The sequence below is a fragment of the Garra rufa genome, chromosome 1 (assembly GCF_049309525.1).
Source record: "Garra rufa chromosome 1, GarRuf1.0, whole genome shotgun sequence".
Lineage (NCBI taxonomy): Eukaryota > Metazoa > Chordata > Actinopteri > Cypriniformes > Cyprinidae > Garra > Garra rufa.
Genome location: NC_133361.1, coordinates 22,008,262 through 22,034,876, shown reverse-complemented (window position 1 = coordinate 22,034,876; position 26,615 = coordinate 22,008,262). Strand labels below are relative to the sequence as shown.

The following is a 26,615-nucleotide window of genomic DNA, read 5'->3' as shown; positions in this document are numbered from 1 at the left end:
TGATTTTACTTTATGAAAACATACAACCTAATATATATATAAATTAATATATATTTTTTATTTTAATATTTTTATTGTGTGGTAACCGTTTTATAAAAACAATAAGGTACTCTCGTACCTTATTGCTTAAAAATAAACTAGAAATACAAAAAAAAAAGACAATTTATATACTTTTTAACCTCAAATGCTCATCTTGTCTAGCTTTGCATGAACTCTGTGTATTCCGGTTCAAGACAGTTAGGGTATGTTGAAAAACTACCATCTCATTTTCACCTCCAACTTCAAAATCGTCCTACATCGCTGCAGAAGTACAGACCCAGTGTTTACAAAGTGAACATACAAAGATCAAACCCCTGTTTACACACACACACACACACACACACACACACACACACAAAACAGCAATGTAGGACGATTTTGAAGTTGGAGGAAAAAATGAGATGGGAATTTTTTGACATACCCTAAATGTCTTGAACCAGAATACAGAGATCACACAGAGGTATTTAAGGTTAAAGAGTATTGTAATGTAATTTTTTTTTTTTTTTTAGAAAATAGCAGATCGTTTTTCTAGTTAAGACCCTTCTTCCTCAGCTGGGATCGTTTAAAGCCTTTTGAAGCTGCATTTAAACTACATTTTGGAAGTTGCATTGAAGTCCACTGGAGAAAAATCCTAAAATGTTTTCCTCAAAAAAACATAATTTCTTAACGACTGAAGAAAGAAAGACATGAACATCTTGAATAACAAGGGGGTGAATACATTATCTGTAAATTTTTGTTCTGGAAGTGAACGTCTCCTTTAATCAGTAGCGTCTGTGTGGTAGGCGTGGCTTCATTAGGGGGTGTGTGCTGGGAGGAGGGGTGGGCGGAGCCACGCTGACGTAACCGAGGAGCCTGTCAATACGGTGAAGAAATGCAGTGTTTGCTGCAGCGGGCTCCGTGGAGCTTTACGAAATCCTTGCTTGTTTTTTAAAGGTAGGAAATGGCCTCGCTCCAGAAGTACAGGTTATTCGCCAATACGTAACAGAAGACGTGCGGTTTTGAAGACAGCGAGTGGGCAAAGCGCTCGCTAGCCGTCGCCATTCAGATAAAACTGGGTTCGTGGACAGAAGAAAGCAGACAACAGGATCTGGACACGTTTACACAGACCTATGAGACTGTTATCAGGTAATGTACCCTGTAGATGTCATTCGCAAAGCGTGTACGTACAGAAGCATCGCTCTCTGCACCTGTCACTACCATTATTACATGTCCATTGTTTACGGCGACAGATGAATAGAAAAGTTTAGCGCGACAGAGTTGGTTTGGACACTCCATTCAAGTCGCTACGTGTGCAGAATTTTCTTACGCACTGGACATGCAACGCTTTTTTTAGCGTAAAAGCGACTGGGCTCCCCGGCGTGCTCGTTTTGTTTTTGTTCGCGAGTTTGAGAATCGAGGACGGTTACGCATTATTATGCAGCGCATTATGACGCAGTGGCTCTCTTTTATGTTTCCCACAGAATGCGTGGATGCAGAATTCACATTTAGAGTCGGTATTTGTTGCATGCTTACTCGGGCGAAACTGAACTTGTTCAGTGGAACAAGCTTCCGCATAATTTCGAATGATAGCTTTTTTTTTTTTGTCACACACGTATAAAATATGTGTGTGATGAGATTAAGGAAATGTTTCTCTCCTACTCCTGAAGTGTAAACTGTATGATTGGGAACTTATTTTTGTGTTCCTATTTATTTAGCAGTGTTAAAAAGTCAAATTTACTAGTATCACTATTTTGTTTTTGTTTTTTTCCCTACCCAGACTTTTAACTGAAATTATATATGGGCCATTCGACAGAATCGGTGCATACTGCTGTCTCAACCAAAAACAAAAAAAACAAAAAAAAACGCATTTACTAAACACTAAAGCACCTTAGTACTCAAATCTTAGTTGTTTGCTAAGATCCTTCAATTATCCATTAAAACCCACAATAATATTTAAAATATCAGTAAGCTTAAAGGAGCAGTTCACTTTCAGAACAAAAATTACAGTACAGATAGGCCTAATGTATTCACCCTCTTGTAATCCAAGATGTTCATGTCTTTCTTTCTTCAGTTGTAAGGAAATTATGTTTTTTGAGGAAAACATTTCAGGATTTCTCTCCATATAATGGACTTCTATGGTGCCCCCGAGTTTGAACTTCCAAAATGCAGCTTCAAATGGTTCTAAACGATCCCAGCCGAGGAAAGAAGGGTCTTATCTAGCAAAACAATCTGTTATTTAGAAAATATATATATAATTCCTATACTTTTTTTCAACCTCAAATGCTTGTCTTGTCTAGCTCTGTGTAGAGATTAAAAAGAATATAAATTGTCAAGTCAAGTCAAGTCACCTTTATTTATATAGCGCTTTTAACAATACAGATTGTGTCAAAGCAACTGCACAGTATTTAAACAGCACAATAGTGTGTAAGTAACGCATTATTGTAAATAATCAATTTTCAGTTAAAGGCAGTTCATCAATGAATTCAGTGATATCTTCGTCAGTTCAGTTCAAATAGTATAGGATATCGCTGGAACGTGTCCCTAACTAAGCAAGCCAGAGGCGACAGCGGCAAGGAACCAAAACTCCACAGGTGACAGAAATGGAGAAAAAAACCTTGGGAGAAACCAGGCTCAGTCGGGGGACCAGTTCTCCTCTGGCCAGACGAAACCAGCAGTTTGTACCAATGTCTGATTGTAGAGAACTCATCAGGTTCCTGTGGTGTAGCGACGATGGCCGTCTAGGTTGGCGAGGTCTTTAGTGATGATCCATCTCTGGAGCTCATCTGGTTGACATCCATGGCTATTGAAGTCATCTCCAGGTGGTGATCCATGATCTAAGCCGGTGCGGACTGGATCCGGGGGACTGCAGTGACCATCTGATCTGGATACAGGCTGGGTCTGGTGGCTACGGTGACCTCGAAATAAGAATGAAACAGACTAATATTAGCGTAGATGCCATTCTTTTTTACGATGCAACGAGTGCATCAGGTGTTATGGGAGGTGTTTTCAGTTCCGGTTGACCTAATTAATGCAGCCTAACAATCCTTTAATGGATTTGAATTATAGGAATGTGTTAATGTTTTATGTGTAAGCCAGGTAAAAGAGATGTGTCTTTAATCTAGATATAAACTGACAGAGTGTGTCTGCCTCCCGAACAGTGTTTGGTAGATTGTTCCAGAGTTTAGGCGCTAGATAAGAAAATGATCTGCCACCGGCAGTTGATTTTGATATTCTAGGTATTATCAAATTGCCAGAATTTTGAGAACGCAGCGGATGTGAGGGACTATAATGCGATAGGAGCTTGTTCAAGTTCTGAGGAGCTAAACCATTGAGGGTTTCATAAGTAATTAGCAAGATTTTATACATTTTATACATTTATAAATCTATACGATGTTTTATAGGGAGCCAATGCAGTGCTGACAGAACCGGGCTAATATGGTCATACTTTCTGGTTCTAGTAAGACCTCTAGCTGCTGCATTTTGGACCAGCTGGAGTTTGTTTATTAAGCGTGCAGAACAACCACCCAATAAAGCATTACAATAATCTACCCTTGAGGTCATGAATGCATGAATTAATGTTTCAGCATTTGACATTGATAGCATAGGTCGTAATTTCGATATATTTTTAAGATGGTAAAATGTGGTTTTGCAAATGCTAGAAATGTGGCTTTCAAAGGAGAGATTGCTGTCGAATAGGACGCCTAGGTTCCTAACTGATGACGACGAATTTACAGAGCAGTCATCTAGTATTAGACTGTGTTTTAGGTCATTACTTGTGGAGGTTTTAGGTCCAATAATTAACACCTCTGTTTATTCAGAATTTAACAGTAAGAAGTTATTCGCCATCCAGTTTTTAATATCAGCTATGCATTCTGTTAGTTTTTCAAATTGGTATGTTTTGCTGGGCTGCGAAGAAATATAGAGCTGAGTATCATCAGCGTAACAATGAAAGCTAACACCATGTTTCCTGATGATATCTACCAAGGGTAACATGCAAAGCGTAAAAAGTAATGGCCTGAGCCTTGAGGTACTCCATACTGCACTTGCGATTTAAATGATACCTCTTCATTTATTGCCACAAACTGATGACGGTCTGATAAGTACGATTCGAACCAAGCCAGTGCACTACCATTAATGCCTACATAATTTTCAAGTCTATTTAAAAGAATGTTGTGGTCAATAGTAGCAAACGCAGCACTAAGATCCAGTAGCACTAATAGGGAGATGCAACCACGATCGCTTGACAATAGCAGGTCATTTGTTACTCTAATTAGAGCAGTCTCAGTACTATGATATGGTCTAAAACCTGACTGGAAATCCTCACAGATACCATTTTTCTCTAAGAAGGAGCATAATTGTGTTAATTCAGTGGGGTCAAGTTGTGTTTTTTTAATGAGTGGCTTAATAACAGCCAGTTTGAAGGTTTTGGGGACATATCCTAATGATAGTGACGAATTAATAACATTCAGAAGAGGATCTATGACTTCTGGAAGTACCTCCTTTAATAGATTAGATGGAATAGGGTCTAACATGCATGTTGTAGGTTTAGATGATTTAACAATTTTATACAATTCTTCCTCTCCTATAGACCTTTTTCCTGAGTAAACGATGAGCGCCGCCATTACGAATTCTAACGTCAGATTGAATGCTTTTCTGTTCCGGTTTCCATAGGAACCCATTCAAATAGCGTCCATCTGTTTTTAATGTAGCTAACATCCGCTGCTTCGTGTCATCTACACCAGTGATTCTCAACTCCAATCCTCGAGGCCCACCGCTCTGCACATTTTGTATGTCTCCTTCATTTAACACACCTGATTCAGATAATCAGCTCGTTAGCAGAAAGATCCATGAACTGAACTGAGTGTGTCAGATTCAGAAACATACAAAATGTGCAGAGCAGTGGGCCCCGAGGACTGGAGTTGAGAATCACTGATCTACACACTCATTAAAGTGAGGCACTGACAAATGACGGTCATTGCGACATTGCCAAGTGATGGCGCTATGGAGCCATGTGCTTTTTAAAAACATTTTAATAGGTTTAGCATTAGTTTATTAGCTCAGAATATACCCTATTTTGACTAGAAACAATGCAGACCGGAAATGCAAAGCATTCTTTCAGTTAAGAGCCGGGCTTACTTCTGTGTTCAGGAAAAACATCTATAATAGAGAATGAGTGCAATTGTTCCTCAGGAGATCTACAACGCATTATCTGATGCGATACTGTAGCGGGCGGCCGTATGGTTACAATTTTATCTCTAATAGTGTCTATCTTGGAGGTAAAGTACTTCATAAAGTCATTACTGCTGTGCTGTTGGGAAATGTCTGCACCTGTTGCTGCTATATTTTTTGTTCATTTAACCACAGTATTGAACAGATACCTAGGGTTATGTTTGTTTTCTTTTTAGAGAGACGAAAAGTAATCCGATCTGGCAGTTTTTAATGCTTTTCTATAAGCTAAGTTACATTCACGCCAAGCAGTACGAAAAACCTCTTGTTTTGTTTTCCTCCAGCTGCGTTCCATTTTTCGTGCTTTTCTCTTTAGGGCGCGAGTGTGATCGTTATACCACGGTGTTACACTGTTTTTCTTAATCTTTTTTTAAGCGCACTGGAGCAACTGTATCTAAAGTGCTAGAAAGAGAGATTCCATAGTTTCTATTACATCATCAAGTTTTTCTGAGCTACTGGATATGCTGAGGAATTCAGATAAGTCAGGAAGATTAATTACAAAGCAGTCTTTTGTAGTAGAAGTGATGGTTCTACCGTACTTGTAGCAAGGAGTTGAATTTACAGTTTTAGCTATCTGGAAGAAACAAGAGACTAGATAATGATCTGAGATATCATCGCTTTGCTGCAGAATTTCAACACCATTAACATCAATTCCATGTGACAATATTAAATCTAGAGTATGATTTTGGCAATGAGTAGGACCTGACACGTGTTTTCTAACCCCAATAGAGTTCAAAATATCTATAAATGCTGTTCCTAATGCATCTTTTTCATTATCAACATGGATGTTAAAATCACCCACTATTAAGACTTTATCTGCGGCCAACACCAACTCGGATAGAAAATCTTTAATAAAGTCTGTATGGTGCCCTGGTGGCCTGTAAACAGTAGCTAGTACAAACGTCACGGCGGATTTATCATTAGCACTTGTTTCTCTGGATAATGCTATATGAAGCACCATTACTTCAAACGAGTTATATTTGAAGCCCTTTTTCTGAGAGACATTGAGAATATTGCTATAAATAGTAGAAACACCTCCCCCTTTACCTTTTAGACGCGGTTCATGTTTGTAACAGTAATCTTGGGGGGTGGACTCGTTTAAAATAATGTAATCGTCTGGTTTTAGCCAGGTTTCTGTCAAACAGAGCACATCTAGGTTATGATCAGTGATCATATCATTTACAAAAAGTGCTTTCATAGAAAGGGACCTGATATTCAATAAGCCAAGCTTTATCAATTGTTTCTCTGTATTATATATATTTTTTATTTGTTGAACATCAATTGTTAGTCTTGATTTGATTCAGGCGTTTTTTGTATTTTCTTGCTTGGGGAACAGACACAGTCTTTATAGTGTGATATCTAGGTGAAAGGGTCTCTATGTGCTGAGAATTAACTGATTTCTGTGACGTGAGGCGGCTAGCAGACGGTCGGTTTAGCCAGTCTGTCTGTTTCCTGACCTGGGACCCAGTTAGTCAAGTGCAAACGCTAAGACTATGTGCCATATTTCTAGATAGGAGAGATGCTCCACATCCGGAGGGATGAAGACCATCTCTTTTCAACAGGTCGGGTCTGCCCCAGAAACTCCAATTGTCCAATTGTCTATGAAACCTATGTTATTTCGCAGGCACCACTTTGACATCCAGCCGTTTAATGATGACAATCTGCTGTGTATCTCGTCACCACGGTAAGCCGGGAGGGGACCAGAGCATATTACAGTGTCTGACATCATACTTGCAAGTTCACACACCTCTTTAACATTATTTTTAGTGATCTCCGACTGGCGAAGTCGAACATCATTAGTGCCGACGTGAATAACAATCTTACTGAATGTACGTTTAGCATTAGCCAGCACTTTTAAATTTGCCATGATGTCAGGCGCTCTGGCTCCCGGTAAACACTGGACTATGGTGGCTGGAGTCTCTATTTTCACGTTCCGTACAATAGAATCGCCAATTACTGGAGCACTTTCATCTGGTTTCTCAGTGGGTGCTTCACTGAGTGGGGAGAACCTGTTTGATGTTCTGATCGGAACGGAAGAGCGGTGTTTTGACCCGCGACTATGCCGTCTCACAGTCACCCAGTTGCCCTGCTGCACGGGCGTTGTTACCGGAACCGAACAATGTACAGGGCTTTCTGAGCTAGTCGCATCCAAAACCGTATCTAAGGCCCTCACATTCTTACTATCCTCTATTAAAGTTTGGATGCGTGATTCTAGTTCTGAAATCTTCTCTGTCAGCCTGACTATATTCCTGCATTTATCACATGTATAAGGCTCACTGCTGACAGAGATAGATAAGCTATACATGTGGCAAGCAGTGCAGACTACAATTGTAGGAGAAGAAGCCATTACTCACCGTGATTGTGGAATGGTTCCAACTTACCACTGTTGTTGTTTGAATTCCTGAAAAAACGGAAAAACGGAACTGGCTAAAGGAGTACTAACGATATTAAACACGAGAGGAAAAACGTGAATGGAACGCAGATGACAAGCTAACCGGCTAACGCAATGCTAAAGATAGTAAACAAGAGTTAAAAGCGTGAATGGAGTGCGAGTGGCAAGTTAACTGGCTAATGGAATGCTGACGTGCTGCACTCATGATTATAGAATAAGGCGAATGATCAGATTAGTCAGATTAGTTTGATGGATAAGATCAGAAATTAAGTTAAGCTATATCTATCAATTTAAAACGGCAGAATTAACAATAAGAATCCAACAGAAAAACGAAGCTGCAGGGAGCAACAAACACAGACCACTCTGCAGCAAGGCAAACACACTGTCAGAAAAAAGGGTACGGTTGGGGTCCATTTGTGACACTTAGGGTACAAATGGTGAAGTTGTACCCTCGATGGTTCATAGTTGCACCTTAGAGTACTCATATGTACCATTTAGGGGTAAAAAAGGTACAGATATGTTTCCAACTGCCAGAGGGTCCACGTTTGTACCATTTAATCCCCAAAGAAAGGTACAATCACTTGTGTGACCAAAGAAGTAAGCCAAAGTGTATGAAATAGTCACCCAAAATTAAACATAGCAAGATAATCATTTTCATGAGTTGTTAGTTATTTGGAAGAGATGCACAAAATAACCAAATATGTTCAAGAGCCTTCATCTTTCTGACCAGTTCTGAACAGTACACACGCAAATTACATTTTAGTGTTTATGCAGAACATCAAGATAATAACTTTTAAACGTAAAGCATTTGTATTAAAGTAGGTCTGCATTTATAATTGTAATTTTAAACTGATATAAGAGCTGTTTTAAGTTTTGTTTTTAATGCAGAGTTAAACAAATACACATACTAATAGTAATTAGCAAAAGCACAGTGTAGTATACAAAACTATTTAACGTTTATTAAACATTATATATGGTGTACTACTTTGCCTCAGTTCAAATACATATTTTCGAAGCCAGCCTTTTCGTGTCGTCCAATGGGATTGTAGCCCGCGCTGTGCATTTTGAAAATGAGATTGTGCGTGACGCCGGTTATTATTCAGGACATCATTCAATTCATTTCTGACGCTGTCGACGGAGACACGGAGGATCTTATTCAAAAACTGAAAGAAGTTGCCTGGAATACATGTCACTGAAGACGAAGCACAGAAATTTAGAGGTAAGTTTAATTTTAAGTACTGTGAAAATCTGTTGGTTCCCTTTCGATTTTTGTTAACTTGACATTGCGTCTGTAGCCAGGCCTAACGTTATCTGATGCGTGAGGAAAACCTTTCTTCGAAAACTGACCTGACAAAACCAACGCATTGCCATTACATTTTAAGCTTATTGTTATTATTACAATAATTTTTTATCATTTAGCCGGAAATTAAGATATAATTTTTCGCTTAACTCATACTCCACCTAGAGATGGCATGAGACGCTGACAAAACAGCGGTGAAACGGCCATAGAAACAGCTCAGGTCTATCGCGTTTGTGTACCATAGATTAATAAATTCAGTTTACCAAAATGTTCTTACTACTCTAATCTTAACGTTACGTTAACGTTAACTTACCCGTGTTTCCTTCCGGACACGAGCGAACGCCTTTTATTTTAACGCCTCTCCTAGTCTTTCTGGAATTATATACCTTACGATTATTATCCATGTTGATTTATATCAGTTTTGTTTGGTAACGTTACATATTTAACTAACGTTATAAACGTAAATCCAGGAGAGTCCTAATTATTTGTTGTCGTATTGAGGCGTCGGTATCGAGCCCTTCCAAGGACAGCAAGTAAAATTGGTTTAAGTTACCATTATTTATCAAAACTCGAGAAATACGTTTCTAGTCTGTGAGATGCAAATTTAAATAATTTGGCTTTTAATAATACACTCTCAGTTAAAAAAAGTATAGTTCTCTGTTAGTTCGTTAAGTGTACATTTTGGTACCTTTTAGCTTTTGTACCTTAGGGTACTGTTCCAGTGACAGTATTGTACCTTTTTCTGGAAGTGTATAAGTACTAACTTATTCTGTATTTTTCTAAATTAAAGCAATGTTTTTATACTGATGAATGTCCATTGAAAAAAAGAGATTTTATTGTTGCTGTTAAAACCTCAAGCTCACACAGACTATGCATTTTTTTCCTTTTAGAAAATAAGGTGGATTTAACAAATTTGTACACAAGATGGAGGTGGTAACAGTAACACTAGTACCAGTGCCAGCAGAAGCCTATCAACAAACTTCAACTACAGAAATGTAAGTATAACACTGAGTTTTGTGTATTATATTTGTCCTATGTTTAACGGTTAACCATATTGATTTTTTTAATGCCTGATGCCAATATTTTAAAAAGCAGGGTGGCCAGTCAGCACACACAAGGAAAGTTGGGAGAGTTAGAGTTAGTTTCATCAAAATTATTTTAAATTGTGTTCCGAAGATGAAGTCTTACTGGTTTGGAATGACATGAAGGTGAATAATTAATGACCAAACTAAACTTTTTGGCTGAATTAATGCTATAAGAAAGAAAATTTGAAAGACTAATAAGGTATCTTTAATTCTTTTTCTGTTCCCGGCTTGAAAACTTCGGGCAAAAACAAGGAATTCTCCCATTTTTAAACTGTCACCGATAGCAATGTAGTAGTAGTAGATTGCTGAAGTCAGTAGATTTTACTCAGTCAAAATACATTTATTACATTTAATATTTTGGCTTTTATCATTATGTTAATAAATATTGAAATTAATTAAAATATTAACAAAATTACAAATTTGAGCCAGGGAAGATAAGAGAGATGAACATCCTCAGGGGTCAGTGATATCACAGATTGTAAATCAGTTATTGGCTTAAAATGAATGTTGAATGTCGATATAAATAAACAGTATGCTATAATGATAATTTACAGTTAAAACAAATTTGTAGAAACATTGTAATTTTCTAAATCTTCAGGTAAACAAATATTTGTGCATTCAATCTTAGAAATATTTGTATATTACTAAAGGGAAATGGCAATGAAAGAATATTAAAATGTCTGATTTGATTGTTTTGAAGTATTTTTAGTTAATTTAAATGATTAACTTTATCTTTTTGTAAATTTTCAGTTGTGTGATGAAGCTGACCGAATGTATTCATCGCCTGCAGTTTAAGCCGGCACTTCAGGGATGGCTTTACCAGTATTGTGCCCAAGGTGCTTCAGCTTGTTCAAAGAAATGCTCCGTTGGACGAAGTCTACAAGAAGCAAGAGAAAAGATGCTTGCAGAAGATCTAGGTATTTACATAAACATAGTGGTTTTGTGATTATCTATTTATTGATTATCTATTAAGCTTTTTTAAATTATATTTATAAATGATATTTAAATGTTTTTTCTTTGTGTGAAAAAAAATCTTCATGCCTTAAAATTGCTCGAATGTAACTCTACACCTTGATTGGTTACAAGGTAGTTTATGGCAAAATTTTCACATTATTTGTCTTAAAACATTTAAAACAGCACATTGCATTGTTTTACTGATAGATTTTTGATGTTTTCTTTTCTTCTCAGTGTGATGCTGATACTCCATACCCAACCTTACAGTTGGCAGAAACTGACTGGAAAATGGCTTTCTCCAAGAGGGTACAACTTTTCAAAGTGGATGGTGTGGAGTTGTGCAAGGAACTAGGAGTTGAAGAAAGGATCACTACAATGCCCAGCCTTCAGTGCTTACTATTGTTTTCAACTTGGCTTGTCCACCCTACATGAAGAATTCACTGACTTTCTGGCAGCATGCCATAGCAAAGATAACTGAGGTGGGTGGCAAGCCCCTTCCAATATCTATCACCCGAATAATTAATATCCTGTGTTAAAATGCCAAATATACTGATACACAAGGGTGAAGATTTCGACATTCAGTGTTTCAAAAGTGATTTAAATCCTATACATTTTAAATGTCAACAGTGTATATATATAATGTGGCAAGTTTTTTTAATACCAGTGTTGTATGATTCACAGTTCCATGCATACGCAGTAAAAGTTGACTTTGAATGAAGTGTTATAAAACCAGGGCAAGAGATGGACTTTCAGGCCCTTGCCGTGTACTCTGCTTATGATAAATAAGTAGTTTGTGATCCTCAAGAATGTTTAAAAAGTTCCAATTAGTACTGTGTATTAGTGTAGTACTGCGTTTGGTAAAAATGGGTTTGTGATAAAAAGAATTTACGCATATAAAGTTACAATATGAAATGTGTAGTGTTGGAAAAGGGTTGTTTTTTTATTCTTAAAGTTTAAAACATTTTTTAGAAAATGTAGAATGCAGTAGAAAAATTTACTTAATGGGATGTATTGATTATGAAAAATTTAATATTAAGCTTAATATTCTTGATATTTCCAATTTTATAAAATGTTTAAAAAAAGTTAGAAATAGTATAAACAATTGTTTTTGGAAAAAAGAATTGCTCAATATTTGCATTCTTTTAAAACACATTGAGGTAGAGCTTATTTTGTGATAAAATGTTAGGGTATAATCAATTAATGAAATGTGTACTGTTGGAAAAAATGTTTTGCTTTATAAGAACAGTTTTGAGTATGAAATTTCTATTTATTTTTTTAAGTAAAATTTTGCAATATGCATCCTGTTATGACATTGTGATAGAGTTTAAAACATTCATCCTGTGAAAAATGTGAGAATGTAATGTTTTGAATGTTTAATAAATGTGATAAACAGCATCCTGGCCTTTTTAATGTGTTGTATGTAGTACAGATTTGCCACCATAAGGTACAAAAGGCTTGTCACTGGGGCAGTACCCTTAAAAAAGACAAATTTGTACCTTTTTTAAAAGTACATTATGGTACCATAGCACTAAATGGTACAATTTAGTCAGCAAAGGTACATATTTGCCTTTGTAAGGTACATACTGCAAGGGTACAGATATGTACCCATGTGAAAGGGTACAACGGGTGTACCCTTGAGGGTACTGCCCCAGTGACAAGCCTTTGTACCCCTGAAGGTACAAATTTTGCACATTTTTTCTGACAGTGCAGGAAGCAGGGAAACAGCGAAACAGCGACACCCACAATGTAAATGTTTCTAGAAAATAACAGATTGTTTTGCTAGATAAGACCCTTCTTCCTTAGCTGGAATCTTTTAGAGTAATTTGAAACTGCATTTAAACTGTATTTTGGAAGCTCAAACTCGGGGGGGCACCATAGAAGTCCATTATATGGAGAGAAATCCTTAAATGTTTTCCTCAAAAAACTGAAAAAAAAAAAAAGACATGAACATCTTGGATGACAAGGGGATGAGTACAGTATCCATTTATTTGATTAAAAATACAGAAAAAAAACAGTAATATTGCAAAATGTTTTTACAATATAAAATAATGTTTTTTATTTTAACATACTTTAAAATAGAATTTATTCCTGTGATGAAAAGCTAAAATTTTATCAGCTGTTACTCCAGTCTTAAGTGTCACATGATCCTTCAGAAAGAAGCTACATGTCATTACTGTAATATACTTTTAATATATTTCATAATTACATTAATAAATATATAGATACATTATAGAATATAATAAAATGAACATACGCATATTATATACTTCTAACAAAAATATTTTGACATAATAAATCCATAAATAATAAATAATAAATTCATAAAACAATACACTATAAATTATAATACACATTATTATTACTGTCACATTATATTATAATAATAAATTTATATTATATATTTTTTGATATGTATTTATTACATAAAATATATATATATATATATATATATATATATATATATATATATATATATATATATATAGCATAATATAATTATTAATACTGTCATTGAAAAAATCAAAGAACAAATGCATAAATGTAAGAAACAATAAATGCATAAAATACAAATCTTATCATTTTAAATGTAAAATATAAAACCAATGTATTTAAAAAAAAACATACAATACACTACCGTTCAAAAGTTTGGGGTCAGTAAGACTTTTAATAGTTTTTAAAGAAGACTTTTATGCTCATCAAGGCTGCATTTATTTGATTAAAAATACAGAAAAAAACAGTAATATTGCAAAATGTTTTTACTATAGAAAATAATGTTTTTTTATTTTAAAATACTTTAAAATAGAATTTATTCCTGTGATGAAATGCTGAATTTTCACTTTCAGTAAGTTTCACATGATCCTTCAGAAATCATTCTAATATGCTGATTTATTATATTAGAATGATCAATGTTGGATAATATCAACAGTTGTGCTGCCAAATATTTTTTGGAATCTGTGATTTTTTTTTTCTTCTTTTTTTTTCTTTCTCAGGACTCTTTCATGAATAACAAGTTTAAAAAGTACAGTGTTTATTCAAAATATAAATATTTTATAACAATGTAAATGATTTATTATTAACTTTTAACAAACTTTTAATTATTAACTTAATACATCCTTGGTGAATAAAAGTATTTCTTAAAAAAAAAAAAAAGAAACAATAAAAATGTACTGACCCCAAACTTTTGAACGGTAGTGTATATACAATCATCATTTATTGGGTACTTTTAATTGGCAAATGGCTGTCCCAAACCCTAACCCCTAAATTTCAACTTATCAAAATGATATAGAAATAATAATTGTAGTTTTTTTCCCCATTGTTGTTTTCTTTTTGATATTTGTTTTATATTTTCTTTGTAAATGATGAATATTTATGTAAAAATATTCATATTCATGTCACTACTAAAACAGTGTGTATGTTTTAGTCCATTGGCTGAGACTGATTTTAACTACAACCGTACACTGTAAAACGTTTTCACCAGATTCAACTTAAAAACGGCTTCAGCAGCTGCCTTAAGTTTTTAAGTTAAATCGGCTTAAAACTACAAGTCAATTTAACGAATACAATCAAAATTAGTTGAATTAACTTGTGGGTTGAAAGGACTTAAGTTGATTTAACTTAATATTTTAAGGCAGCAGCTAAACTTAAGTTTTTAAGTTGAAACTGGTGAAAACTTTTTACAGTGTACATTTATGATCAGGAAATATTCATGTGTCCCTCTCTCTCATTGCAACATAATGTGAGTAGATAGGTCCTATCATTTTAAGGTAAATGTGTTTAAAAGTCTGATAAAATCTGTGTGTAATTTTAAGGAACGTCACTACCGAACTCCTTTTTCTGCAATTAATCACACTTTTTTTTGGAAGTTATTCCATAACATTTCGTTTTTGTATGTGTACCACTGTTCACAACTGTGCTAGCTAACCATGCGCTGATTAGCATCTTTGAGCTAGGTTCAAAAGTGTCTAAAATTGTCACTACCAAAACATTTGGTGGTGTTTTTGTAGTGACATCTTTGGTTTTTTGGGGGGGGTGTTATCCCATAAAATTGTCACTACCCAAACAGTCAACTAAAGCATATCATCATTGTTTAGGTAGTGACAAAAGGGAATGCATAATTCTCATATTTGGAGGAAATAAACAACATTTTAGAACAGTTTTGCATTTTTTTTGTATTTTAGTGTTTTAGTTTGCAAGTTAAAATTCTGTAATGTGATTTCACTCGCTACCAAAACATTACTGTCACTCACTATCAAAACATGGGATGTTTTGTCAAAAATAAAGTATACTGAATTATTACCTAAGATGTTATGAGAGTTTTTGGTTCAGTGTGTATTCAAATGAATCCTAAACTCTGAAATCAATATGATTGATGTTTTGCCTTTTACTAAGAAAAATTGGATTCAAAATACATAAAATTGCACTTGAAATATTGTTAAAAATTTAATTGTTACTAATTTAACTCTGAAAAATTTTAATAAAGTAGCAAAAAATGTATATTTACAATGTAGAAAATCTTAATAGGTCAATATACAGTAACCCTCGTAATTAAATTATTATTACTGTGTTTTGGTAGTGACAAATTTAGAGAACCGACAAATATTCCAAAACTTCCAGAAAATTCAATATGAGAATTAACTGCACAATTACTAGAAATATGTCCTTTGGATGTTGTACAATTTGCATACATCCAACTTTTTTGGAAAAAGACGTTTCCAACTCTGACTTTGGACCAATTCTGTAGAATGGCCCATTTTCAAGCTAAAATAATAAATATAAAATAAATGTTGCTTGATTATTTTTATTTTATTTGAATTATTTAAATAATCACAGCAGAAGATATCATCAAAAAAGAACGTATTATTTGAGAGTTTAATCCAGAAGCTATTTATTTATTTTTTATTTTTATCTATTGAAAGATAACTGACTTGCTGACTTGTGTTTTCAAGTCCAAGGTATCCAGGTATTTTGGCACGTGCATTTTCCTCCATTGTGTCATACAGTATAATGACTTGATGACATTTAACCTGCCAGTTATTGTAGTGCACAGGTGTGAAGTGATAAATAGATACCAGTCAACCATGCACATGCTTCCATAAGACACATTTATCAAAGTCAAGCCTCAGCTGATGTTAAAACTATGTAGTGAAGGGCCTAAGGTGAAAATCTCAAGCGTTTAGGAGTAACCTTTGCGAATGATGCGTAGACTTATAGTCGAACCAAAAATTATTCAGACACCAGATACATTTTTTTATATTTTTTTTACTAGGGTGCAGGACACTGTAGTTCATTTATGTAAGCAAGGATAGTAAAATAAAGTAAACTGTGACATATTATACCCAAAAATTCTTCATACAGTGGATTATTTGTAAAACTGCTAAAAATTTGGGACCAAAAAGTATTTAGACACTTTGGCCTGACCAAGTGTTTTTTCTTTAATTGCTAATACGACCTTTTTACACCCCAGGCTGAAAAAAAATGAAGCATTGTTAGGTAATTGGTCAACAAGGTTTTGATAGCATTTTGAGAAATGTTGAATAAATTTTGGTTTAACTGTATATGCACTGTTACTGAAACATTATCTAGTTTATCATATTATGGAATTGACATTCATTTGCGTTATTAATTTCAGCCGTGTGAAAGTCTGTGGTTAATGCGGTGGTCGATTATTTGTTATTTAAAGGTTACCTGAAGCATGTTCCCTCTCTTCGGCATGCGTCATCGCTACAGAATGTGCACCATACGTGCCCTCCTCACAGGAGATCACATGTTGCCAGTTACCTTTTTTAGTCTGTAAATAGGTTTGCAATGGAAGTGTTAAAGTTAGGGCAAGAGGTGGCTGTTACTAGATTAAAGAAAGACATTGTGCAGATCTCATCATGCCCCAATCTGCTCCTCTTTAATCAATGTCCTATTGTTGCACTCATGCCAGTACCTGGGTAAATGATTTAAACCTTTGTTTGTTAGTTTAATCTCAATAAAGTGCATGTTTACTCGCATTTCTGGTGGGATTAGTGCACTTGAGCCCATTGTTTGTGTGTTAGACCCGATCAAGAGAGGTTTCGCAATGGATTCCTCACCCTCTCTTCTAGAAGTTCAACTAAATGCCTACAGTTTGCTCCATGCGTAAGAATTTGAAAAGAACAGCTGGATGTTTGTGTGTTTTGTTTTTGGTTGGTTTAGGTTAGAAGATGTTTTATTGCTGTATGAAGAAGAAATGTTTGTTATAGCTTGATACAGTGATACAGCTTGAAAAATACCAGATGACTCAATATGACCCTTCAGCATGCTGGGGGTCAGTGACCCACTCTATAATGAGACACACACTTATTACATTCCTTTTGCCTCTGGTGCTCATTTTTCGGAGATTTGGAGACATTGACCTGAGAAATGAAATTTCCTGTGCTTGTTTTCTCTCAAATGTCTTAAAATCTTCTCTTTTTCTAGTCATTATTCTTTTAAGATGAATATTTTTAGTGATTTTTAGTGAAAATGTACATCGTAAGTCACTTTGGGTAAAAGCCTGCTAAATGAATCGACTATATTTTCCTGAGAACATTTTATTTTCTTAAGCATAATATTATATATATTTTATTTATACTATCCAGCACATGAGGTTGCATTGTTTAAAATTTCTACAAATCAATACAATCTTTTAACTCTTGCAGTTTGCGAAATGCATTATTGAATGCATACAGTTGAAGTCAAAAGTTTACATACACCCTGCAGAACCTGCAACATGTGAATTTTTTACCAAAATAAGAGAGAATTAGAAAAGGCATGTTGTTGTTTTTTTTTATTTAGTACTGACCTGAGCAAGATATTTCACATAAAAAAAGATGTTTACATATAGTCCACAAGAGAAAATAATGGTTGAATATATAAAAATTTCCCTGTTCAAAAGTTTACATACACCTGATTCTTAATTCTGTGTTGTTACCTGAATGATCCACAGCTGTTTTTTTTTTTATTTATTTTTTTTTATAGTTGTTCATGAGTCCCTGAACTGTCAAACTGCCCACTGTGCTTCACAAAAATCCTTCAGGTCCCACAAAGTCATTGATTTTTCAGCATTTTTGTGTATTTGAACCCTTTCCAACAATGACTGTATGATTTTGAGCAACAATTCAAAACTTTACACTGGTAAATCTTAACTATCAAATCTTTTAACATTTGTAGTCTGCAAAATGTATTATAAAACGCATGAAATGTGTTTATTTAATAACTTTAACTGTCACATGATAATTTTCTAATGTTGCAATGCACAGACTTTGAAACTACACAATAAATTAAACATTTTACCTAAAATAGAAAAGAATATTTGGGAATACAAAATATTAAATGACAGTTAGGAAGAACATTATTCTTACGTAAATAACAATATATCTGCTAAATACAATTGAAGTCAAAAGTTTACATACACCTTGCAAAATCTGCAAATGTTAATCATTTTACCAAAATAAGAGGGATCATACAAAATGCGTGATGTTTTTATGTTTTTATTTAGTGCTAACCTGAATAAGATATAGAGGGACTCTAATGCACTCATATCCAACTAATACAAAAGGTTCAAACACTCACTGATGCTCCAGAAGGGAAAAAAGATACATTAAGAGTCAGGGGTGTAAACTTTTGAACAGAATGAAGATTTTTCTTATTTTGCCTAAATATCTTTTTTTTTTTTTTCGTTTAGTACTGACCTGCAGAAGCCACAGAAGGTACTTGCATGTCCCCCAATAGACGAAATAAGTTGCATTTACCCTGATCTTCAAATTCTCTTAATGCATTGTGTTTCCCTCAGTTGTCCTCAGTGTGAAAAGATGGATCTCAAAATCATACAGTTATTGTTGGGAAGGGTTCAAATACACAAAAATGCTGAAAAACCAATGACTTTGTGGGACCTTAAGGATTTTTCTGAAGAGCAGCGGGCAGTTTAACTGTTCAGGACAAACAAGGGACAAAAAAAACATAGCTGTGGGTCATTCAGGTAACAACACCGTATTAAGAATCAATTGTAAGTAAACTTTTGAGCAGGGTCATTTTTATAAATTCAACTATTATTTTCTCTTGTGGACTATATGTAAACATTTTTATTTTGTTCTTATCTTGTTCAGGTCAATACTAAATAAAAAAAAAAAAAAACAACATGCACTATGATCCCTATTATTTTGGTAAAATAATTCACATGTTGCAGATTCTGCAAGGTGTTTGTAAACTTTTGACTTCAACTGTATGTAAAAAAAAGAAATAATCATTACATTTCATGTCTTTGTTGTTCCTTCTCTCACATTCTCCGTCACTCTTTTCCCACCATGATAATCTTCTTTGAATATTTGAAAACAATGAATTCTTTCACAATATTGCACGTTTAATAACTTAGTCACTCTGCTTCTTTACTCACAAACAGATTAATGCATAACACATAGTCTTTGTCAAATGAATGAATGGGCAGTAGTTGTGGTATTGACTGGTAAGAGATTGCACGTTGCCAGAAGTTCAAATTCAGCTCATTTGCCTAGAGATAGCACAAATGTGACGATGTGTGTTGTGATGTCTCTTGTGCAGATGAGAGATGGATATGAAAGAGGTGTATGTGGTGGCCGGCAGCTTCGTGGGGTTCCAGCTGTTCTTCTCGTGCGTCAGTCCGGTTCTGTCTTCCAACTTCACGCAGGGTTATGGGAAACTTCCTCCGCACAAACTCAATGACTGGAACTCCAGGTATGAGCCTCATATAACTCAGCACTGCTCTAATAGAAATGTGGTTAGAAATGCATGCATAGATGGATGGGTATACATATTATTGTAAGTGTGTTCTTCCATGCTCCTAAATTCTCTAAATTCTGTGTGACCCTGGAACACAAAACCAGTCTTAAGTAGCACAGGTATATTTGTAGCAATAGTCAAAAATACATTGTATGGGTCAAAATGAATGCTTTTTTTTCTTTTATGCCAAAAATCATTAGGATATTTAAGTAAAGATCATGTTCCATGAAGATGTTTTGTAAATTTCCTACCGTTAATATAAATCAACTTAATTTTTGATTAGTAATATGCATTGCTAAGAACTTAATTTGAACATCTTTAAAGGCGATTCTCTCAGTATTTGGATTTTTTTGCACCCTCAGATTCCAGATTTGACCCTTATGACTGGTTTTAATCTTTTCTTAAATCTTGTCTTCTTTTTTAAAAATTAAGAATAAAATGATACAGTTAAAAATAAATTTTTCTGCCATGACATTATCCATGAATTTTACATTTTAATAGTACAATAGTATAATCAAATTTATGTTGTCTCATGCTATCTTGAACATTTGGTTGCCTTGTCTAATACTTAAATCTTAAATGCTATGTTTGTAAATCTGTTGATTTATTAAGCTTTTGTAAAGTAATACTGTACTTAATATTTGAAACAACCCGATAAGCTAAGAAGAATGTCTTCAAAAGTACAAACAACCCTCCAAATATCATTCGTAATGTTGTCGAATGCAAGTATAGCCCAACAAAAGTGAGATCTAGTGATCTCTGTGCTGTATTGTGAAATGTAGCCAGTTTGGTCTAATCACCTTTCCTCTATGTAATCTTTCAAACCTGGTTAACTTTGACCTTACAGCACAAAGTTAGGAAGAGATAGGTCTCTGTACAATACTTTAAATGGTTATATAAACATCAGAGGATGACCACCCAAGTTTTTAACCCCAAATTGTTTCTAGAAGATGTTCAATTGAAAGTCATGACATGTCTTTAGTGAATATGATATTCTGTTTTAGGAAATATAAATGTTTTAAGGTTGTAATGGGAGCACAAAACCAACCGCATTGATTACTGATTGCATTTTCTGAAAGTTAGTTAAACAACCATTGCTTTTTAGCAATTCTACTATAATACATTTAAAAGTATAGTGTGTTTTTAAGAACACGAAGCATTTTGCACAATAGTTTGCTTATCTTTTGTGAATTGGCTTACACAGATCTGCTTAAAACCATTCACCTCAATGATGAAACATTTCACCTCAGTGATGAAACACACACATGTATACCAGGCTAATAGATCAGATCAAATCATAGCTCATTCTTTGTCAGCTAACTGCTGTAGATACCATTTTGTACTGTGTCAGCATCATGTTATCATCTTATTCCTAAATGCTGATTTCATTTGAACCCAGTGTGCAAAATTTTGATCTTCGTCCTGCTCAACCCAAACTGTCTTGTACTGCCCTTGGTACAGTTAATAAATTATGTACTTAAGTGTCTTATTTGGTGCCAGCATTTGCCAAATTTTGTCAAATTCAATTCATGCATTGGAATTGAAACATTGAACTGAATCGGCAACTGTATAAGAAGTCAAACCCAAACTCAATCTTTGATTACTGAAATGTTGTTGTTATGTCCTCAGGCTGGTGTCCACAGTCCATGCATTAATTGTGGGGCTGTTCTGTCTTTATATCCTCTGGTACGACGATGCCGTCAATGAAGACCCCGTCTGGTAAGTTTCAGAGAGTTTTAAAAAAATCTGCTGCTTTTTTGGATCTCATACTGATATTTTCCGTTTTGCAAAATCAAAAAGGCATCTTTCAGCTATTTTTGAAGCCATATATGTCCCAAAATCAAGAATGAAAAATATTCACATCTCAGTATCATGGACTATATGTCCAACTGAGAAACATTTCCCTTTATCCTAAAGTTTCAATTGAAACGTTTGCTCTGTCATCAGTAATGTGTCCTCTGTAGCCGCACACAGTGCACACAACTGCCGTCTCATTTGTCTTCTTGTCTTTTATTTTCTTTTCTTCTTTCCCTCTCTTTAATCTTTCCTTTACTGCCTGCTGCCTGTTTGGTCTGCATCTTTGCATCCTGAAGGGGAAGAATGGTAATTTGTCTTTAGTGGTTGTCACGTCCTCTCTCCTCTATAGCTCTGCTCCAAAACCTAGTGAGCTGCCTACCGAGACAGCATTTTTAAGGCCTCATAACCTCCTGACATGAAGCCTGTTGCAAAAGATAGACAGCAACATAAAATGTTTAAAGATAGATTGATAAAGATATACAGTACACAGCAAAGCAGCTCACTAGGAACAGAGCACATGTCTCCTTTTCACCTCACTAATATATTCATTAGGGCTGGGTAAAAATCGATTTCTCAATTCCCAATTAATCTCAATTAATCAATTCCTTTTTTATGAAACAATATTGACTCAAATCCCAAGAATCGATTAGTCTAGTCTGTTCAATCATTTCAGTTATTGAGCAGAATATTGTAGCACACCCCCATCCGATAAATCGTAATAAGCTTTGTGCTTAGTTACTTTCTAAATGAAACGAGGTCTCAGATTTTCAGATTTTATTACAGTTTCAGCACAAAATAAATATGAATGAATGTCTGAAGGTATGTTAAAAGAGAGTACAATTTACCGAAATCCAAATCTCGTCTCATGTATTCACTCAATCAGTGTTTGAAAGGCGGAAAGACGTCAGTGTAAAAGCTTGTAAACAATGTCACGTAACGTTACATTACCTCAGGAAAAAACATATTCAGTGACCATAAAACTCATTAGTCAGCTAGAAAAATAAACTAGGAGCATTTCGATATAAAACAAAATATATTCACCATACAACATATTCATTATCAATTATCAGTTAATCTCAATTGATCAATTCCCATTTTTATGAAATGATATTGACTCTTAAATCCCAAGAATCGATTAGTCTAGCCTGTTTTCAGTTAATGAACAGAATATTGTAGTCACCTCCTATCTAATAAATCGCAATAAACTTTGTGCTTTGTTATTTTTGATAGGAAATAAGGTCTCAGATTTTCAGATTTGTCCATTTTCTTACAGTATTCAAACTATAAATGCAGTTTCAGCATGAAATAAACATGAATGAATGTCTGAAGGTATGTTAAAAGAGAGTGAAACTTACCAAAATCCATATTCTGTCTCATGTATTCACTCAATCAGTGTTCAGTGGCGGAAAGACATCAGTGTTAAAGCTTGTAAACAATGTCACGTAACGTTACATTACCTCAGGAAAAAAACATATTAAGTTAATAAAAACTCATTAGTCAGCTAGAAAAATTAACTCTAGAGAGGAGCATTTTACAAAATACATTCACCATATAACATTCATTATCAGTTGATCTCAATTAAACAATTCCCAATTTTATGAAACTATATTGACTCTTAAATCCCAAGAATCGATTAGTCTAGCCTGCTTTCAGTTAATGAACAGAATATTGTAGCCACCTCCTGTTTGATAAAATCGCAATAAGCTTTGTGCTTTGGTACTCGGATTTTCAAATTTGTCCATTTTCTTACAGTATTCAATCAATAAAGGCAGTTTTAGCACGAAATAAACATGAATGAATGTCAGAAGGTATGGTAAAAGAGAGTACAACTTAACGAAATCCATATCCTGTCTCATGTATTTACTCAAAAAGCTTGTAAACAATGTCACGTAACGTTACATTACCTCAGAAAAAACATATTCAGTGACCATAAAACATGTTAGTCAGCTAGAAAAATAAACTCTAGAGAGGAGCATTTCGATATATAACAAAATATATTCACCATGTATCATATTCATTATCATGTTTAATTTTTGAATAAATCCATCAAGTTTTTATGACAGCCACCATTTAAATGTTTGTATTTCAAAAAAACGAATTGGAGTAGAAATGTAATTATGTAATAGTAGATGCATTATTATATAAACAGCATTGAGTGTGATCTAAGCGTTTGTGTATAAAGCAGTTCATTTTAACCTTCAAGATTATAGCAATATAGTACCAACTGACTCTCATGTATATTTTACAGCAGTTAGGAGATTTTTTTTTTCTTTTAGAAAATTTGGCGTGGACTGTACCTGATATTCATCCAAAATAATCAATGTTGAACCGAATCAGAAATCAAATCGCAAACTTGTGAATCTGAATCGAATCGATTTCAAATTTGTGTCAAAACCCAGCCCTAATATTCATATCTTATTCTTTTGCCATTTCTTATACAGTTGCTTATTTAATAATTTTTCTGCAGCCTTTTCCTATTTTTTTTTTTTTGCATAGAGATTTTATTAAAAGTCATTTAATATAGAACCTTGAATCATGCCAAATGTCAAATTAATTACAAAACTGAAAATGTACTCACCCTCAGCCCATCCCAGATGTAGATGTTTCTTCATCTGAACAGATTTTAGCATTACATCACTTGCTCACCAATGGATCCTCTATTGTGAATGGGTGCCGTCAGAATGAGAGTCTAAACAGCTGATAAAAACATCACAGTAATCCACACCAGTCCAGTCCATTAATTAATGTCTTGTGAAACTAAAATCCAGCTAAAATATGAGCCCTCTTTCCATAATATTGCTATGAAATGGTAAGAGAGTATAGAAAGACCAACTTGATAAAGTCTCAGAGTGTGACTGTTTTGAGCTTTATATAAAGTCAGTAAACAAAATGTAGTGTATGTATAGAAAATTCGATTTTTTTTTCTTCTTGAGTCCCTTTCTCTCTATTTTCTCTTTCTGCTTGTCACCTCTGCTCTCGCTTTATTTCTTTTTTTCCCCTTACTCATCATCACCTCAATTTTCTTTGGTCACCTGTGCGAGTCAGTTCTTTCAGTGAGGGAACTGTATGTCTCTGTCTGTTTTCAGTGTTTCTTTTCCTCTCTTGCTTCTCACTCTCTCAGATCAGAGAGTTTTTAATCTTGCCAACAAGGCGCCTTTTCAACAGGAAACAACAGATTCCCAGACCCCCTCCTCTGCCATATCATGTGACAGTCCTACAGACTGTCTCGGCCAGTAATGCTACCCCAAAAAACACACCAAAAAAAGCATTAGAGAGGAGAGAGGGAGACTGCTGAGAACCCATTCCCATCAAACTCTCATAACATCCTCAACCCTAATACATACAGTGTCATTCTTTTTCTTTTTTGAGTACATTTCTTTTTAAAACTTTTTTTGTACTAAGTTTTGTCTATTCTTGTTGTGACCTGTCTGAGCAGCCACTGCATGAGTTTTAAATATCCAGTTTTGAGTGTAGGTAAAATTGCATTGTGCATCTCAAGCTACACTGATCAATATCAATATACATCAGTTTTTAACTAATGCATTTCAGAGCCGATGGTAATAGAGTTGGCAGTTTTACAGTTTAGCCATTACTTGTGCTCAAGGCCTGGATGTAGTTTAGCAAAACTACAACTAAAACCGTCAAAAAGCATTGCTGTTATTTCAAATAAAATATACCTACTATATATTACAAAATATAAGAAAACAAACTAAATTTATTTTTGTTAGTTGGCGAGACAACATCTCTAACTTTTATTTAATTCAAAATGAGGTGCCAAAATAAAAACTACAATTTAAATAAAATTAATAATAACCATATAGACAAATATTTAAAAAGCAAACATATGCAGAAAAACAGAAGATATAAAATTCATGCTCAAGGTATTAATTGAAATGAGATAAATGTAAAGTGTTATAAAATATAATAAATATACACTGAGTCAAAAGATTTTTAATGTTTTTTAAAGAAGCCTGCATTTATTTAATCAAAAGCACAGCAAAAACAGTATTATATTTTTGCTATTTAAATATACTGTTTTCTATTTGAATATATTTTAACATATAATTTATGTTAGAAATTATAGAAATTAACGATTTTATTTAGCAATTGATCGAGACATTTATAAGGTTACAAAATATTTCTATTTCAGATAAATGCTGTTCTTCTGAACTTCTATTCGTCAAAGAAACCTAAAAAAATCTACTGAGCTGTTTTCAACACAATAATAATAATAAATGTTTTTGAGCCGCAAATCATTTCTGATTTCAAATCATTTCTGAAGGGTCATGTGACTGGAGTAATGATGCTAAAAATTCAGCTTTGAAATCACAGGAACAAATTGCATTTTAAAATATATTCAAATAAAGTTATTTTAAATAGTGCAAATATTTCAAAATTGTACAGTTTTTGCTGTAGTTTGGATCAAATAAATGCAGGCTTGTTGAGCAGAAGAGACTTGTTTAAAAAACTTTTGACTATTAGTTTAAGAAATCTTCAAAAAGTTCAAGTTGAAGTACTAAAATAACTAGAACTGAAGGAAGAATTAATAAAAAAAAATATATAGATATATGATATAGATCAAAAATAAAATAATTAAACAACTGAAAATTCTAAATATTAATATGAACTATAATGATGTATAAACAATACTATAATGTATACATTATAAAATATAAATTAAATGCTAATATTTCTACAGACATCTTGTTTTCAACTTTCATGAGATGTTTGCTGTATAAAATGAATGACTTGCCAAAAGAGGAAGTGATAAAAGATATTTTGATGTTCTTGCAGAGTTCATCTGCTGAAAGGAGGATGATGTCAGCTTTTGAAGTATGAAATAGTACATTATTTTAATAAGGGGTAGTTATGATGGTAACTGGGTTGATGCATAACATGCGGGCATAGTGACATGCCTTTTAGTTGACATCATGTCAAATTTGGGATTTGTCTTTTCATTTGAAACACTTATTTTGTAAAATGACCCAACACGTTTGTGAAAGAAACAATGTTTGATTCAATTATTGTGCTTTTGTTTGCTAAATTAGAAATGCTCAGTCAAATATGATTACCATTACATCAA

At 34.1% G+C, this 26,615-nt stretch overlaps 1 protein-coding gene across 1 annotated transcript in view; it reads left to right on the top strand.

Moving 5' to 3' along the window:
• The first annotated feature begins 898 nt into the window (after positions 1-898).
• The window catches only part of LOC141332288 (TLC domain-containing protein 4-B), a 41,343-nt gene continuing 15,626 nt past the window's right edge, over positions 899-26,615 (top strand). The window contains exons 1-3 of the mRNA XM_073837423.1: positions 899-1,164; positions 19,538-19,690; positions 21,365-21,454. Of these exons, the coding sequence (XP_073693524.1) occupies positions 19,545-19,690; positions 21,365-21,454 (236 nt within the window). The 5' untranslated portion in view covers positions 899-1,164; positions 19,538-19,544. The remainder of the gene's footprint in view (positions 1,165-19,537; positions 19,691-21,364; positions 21,455-26,615) is intronic.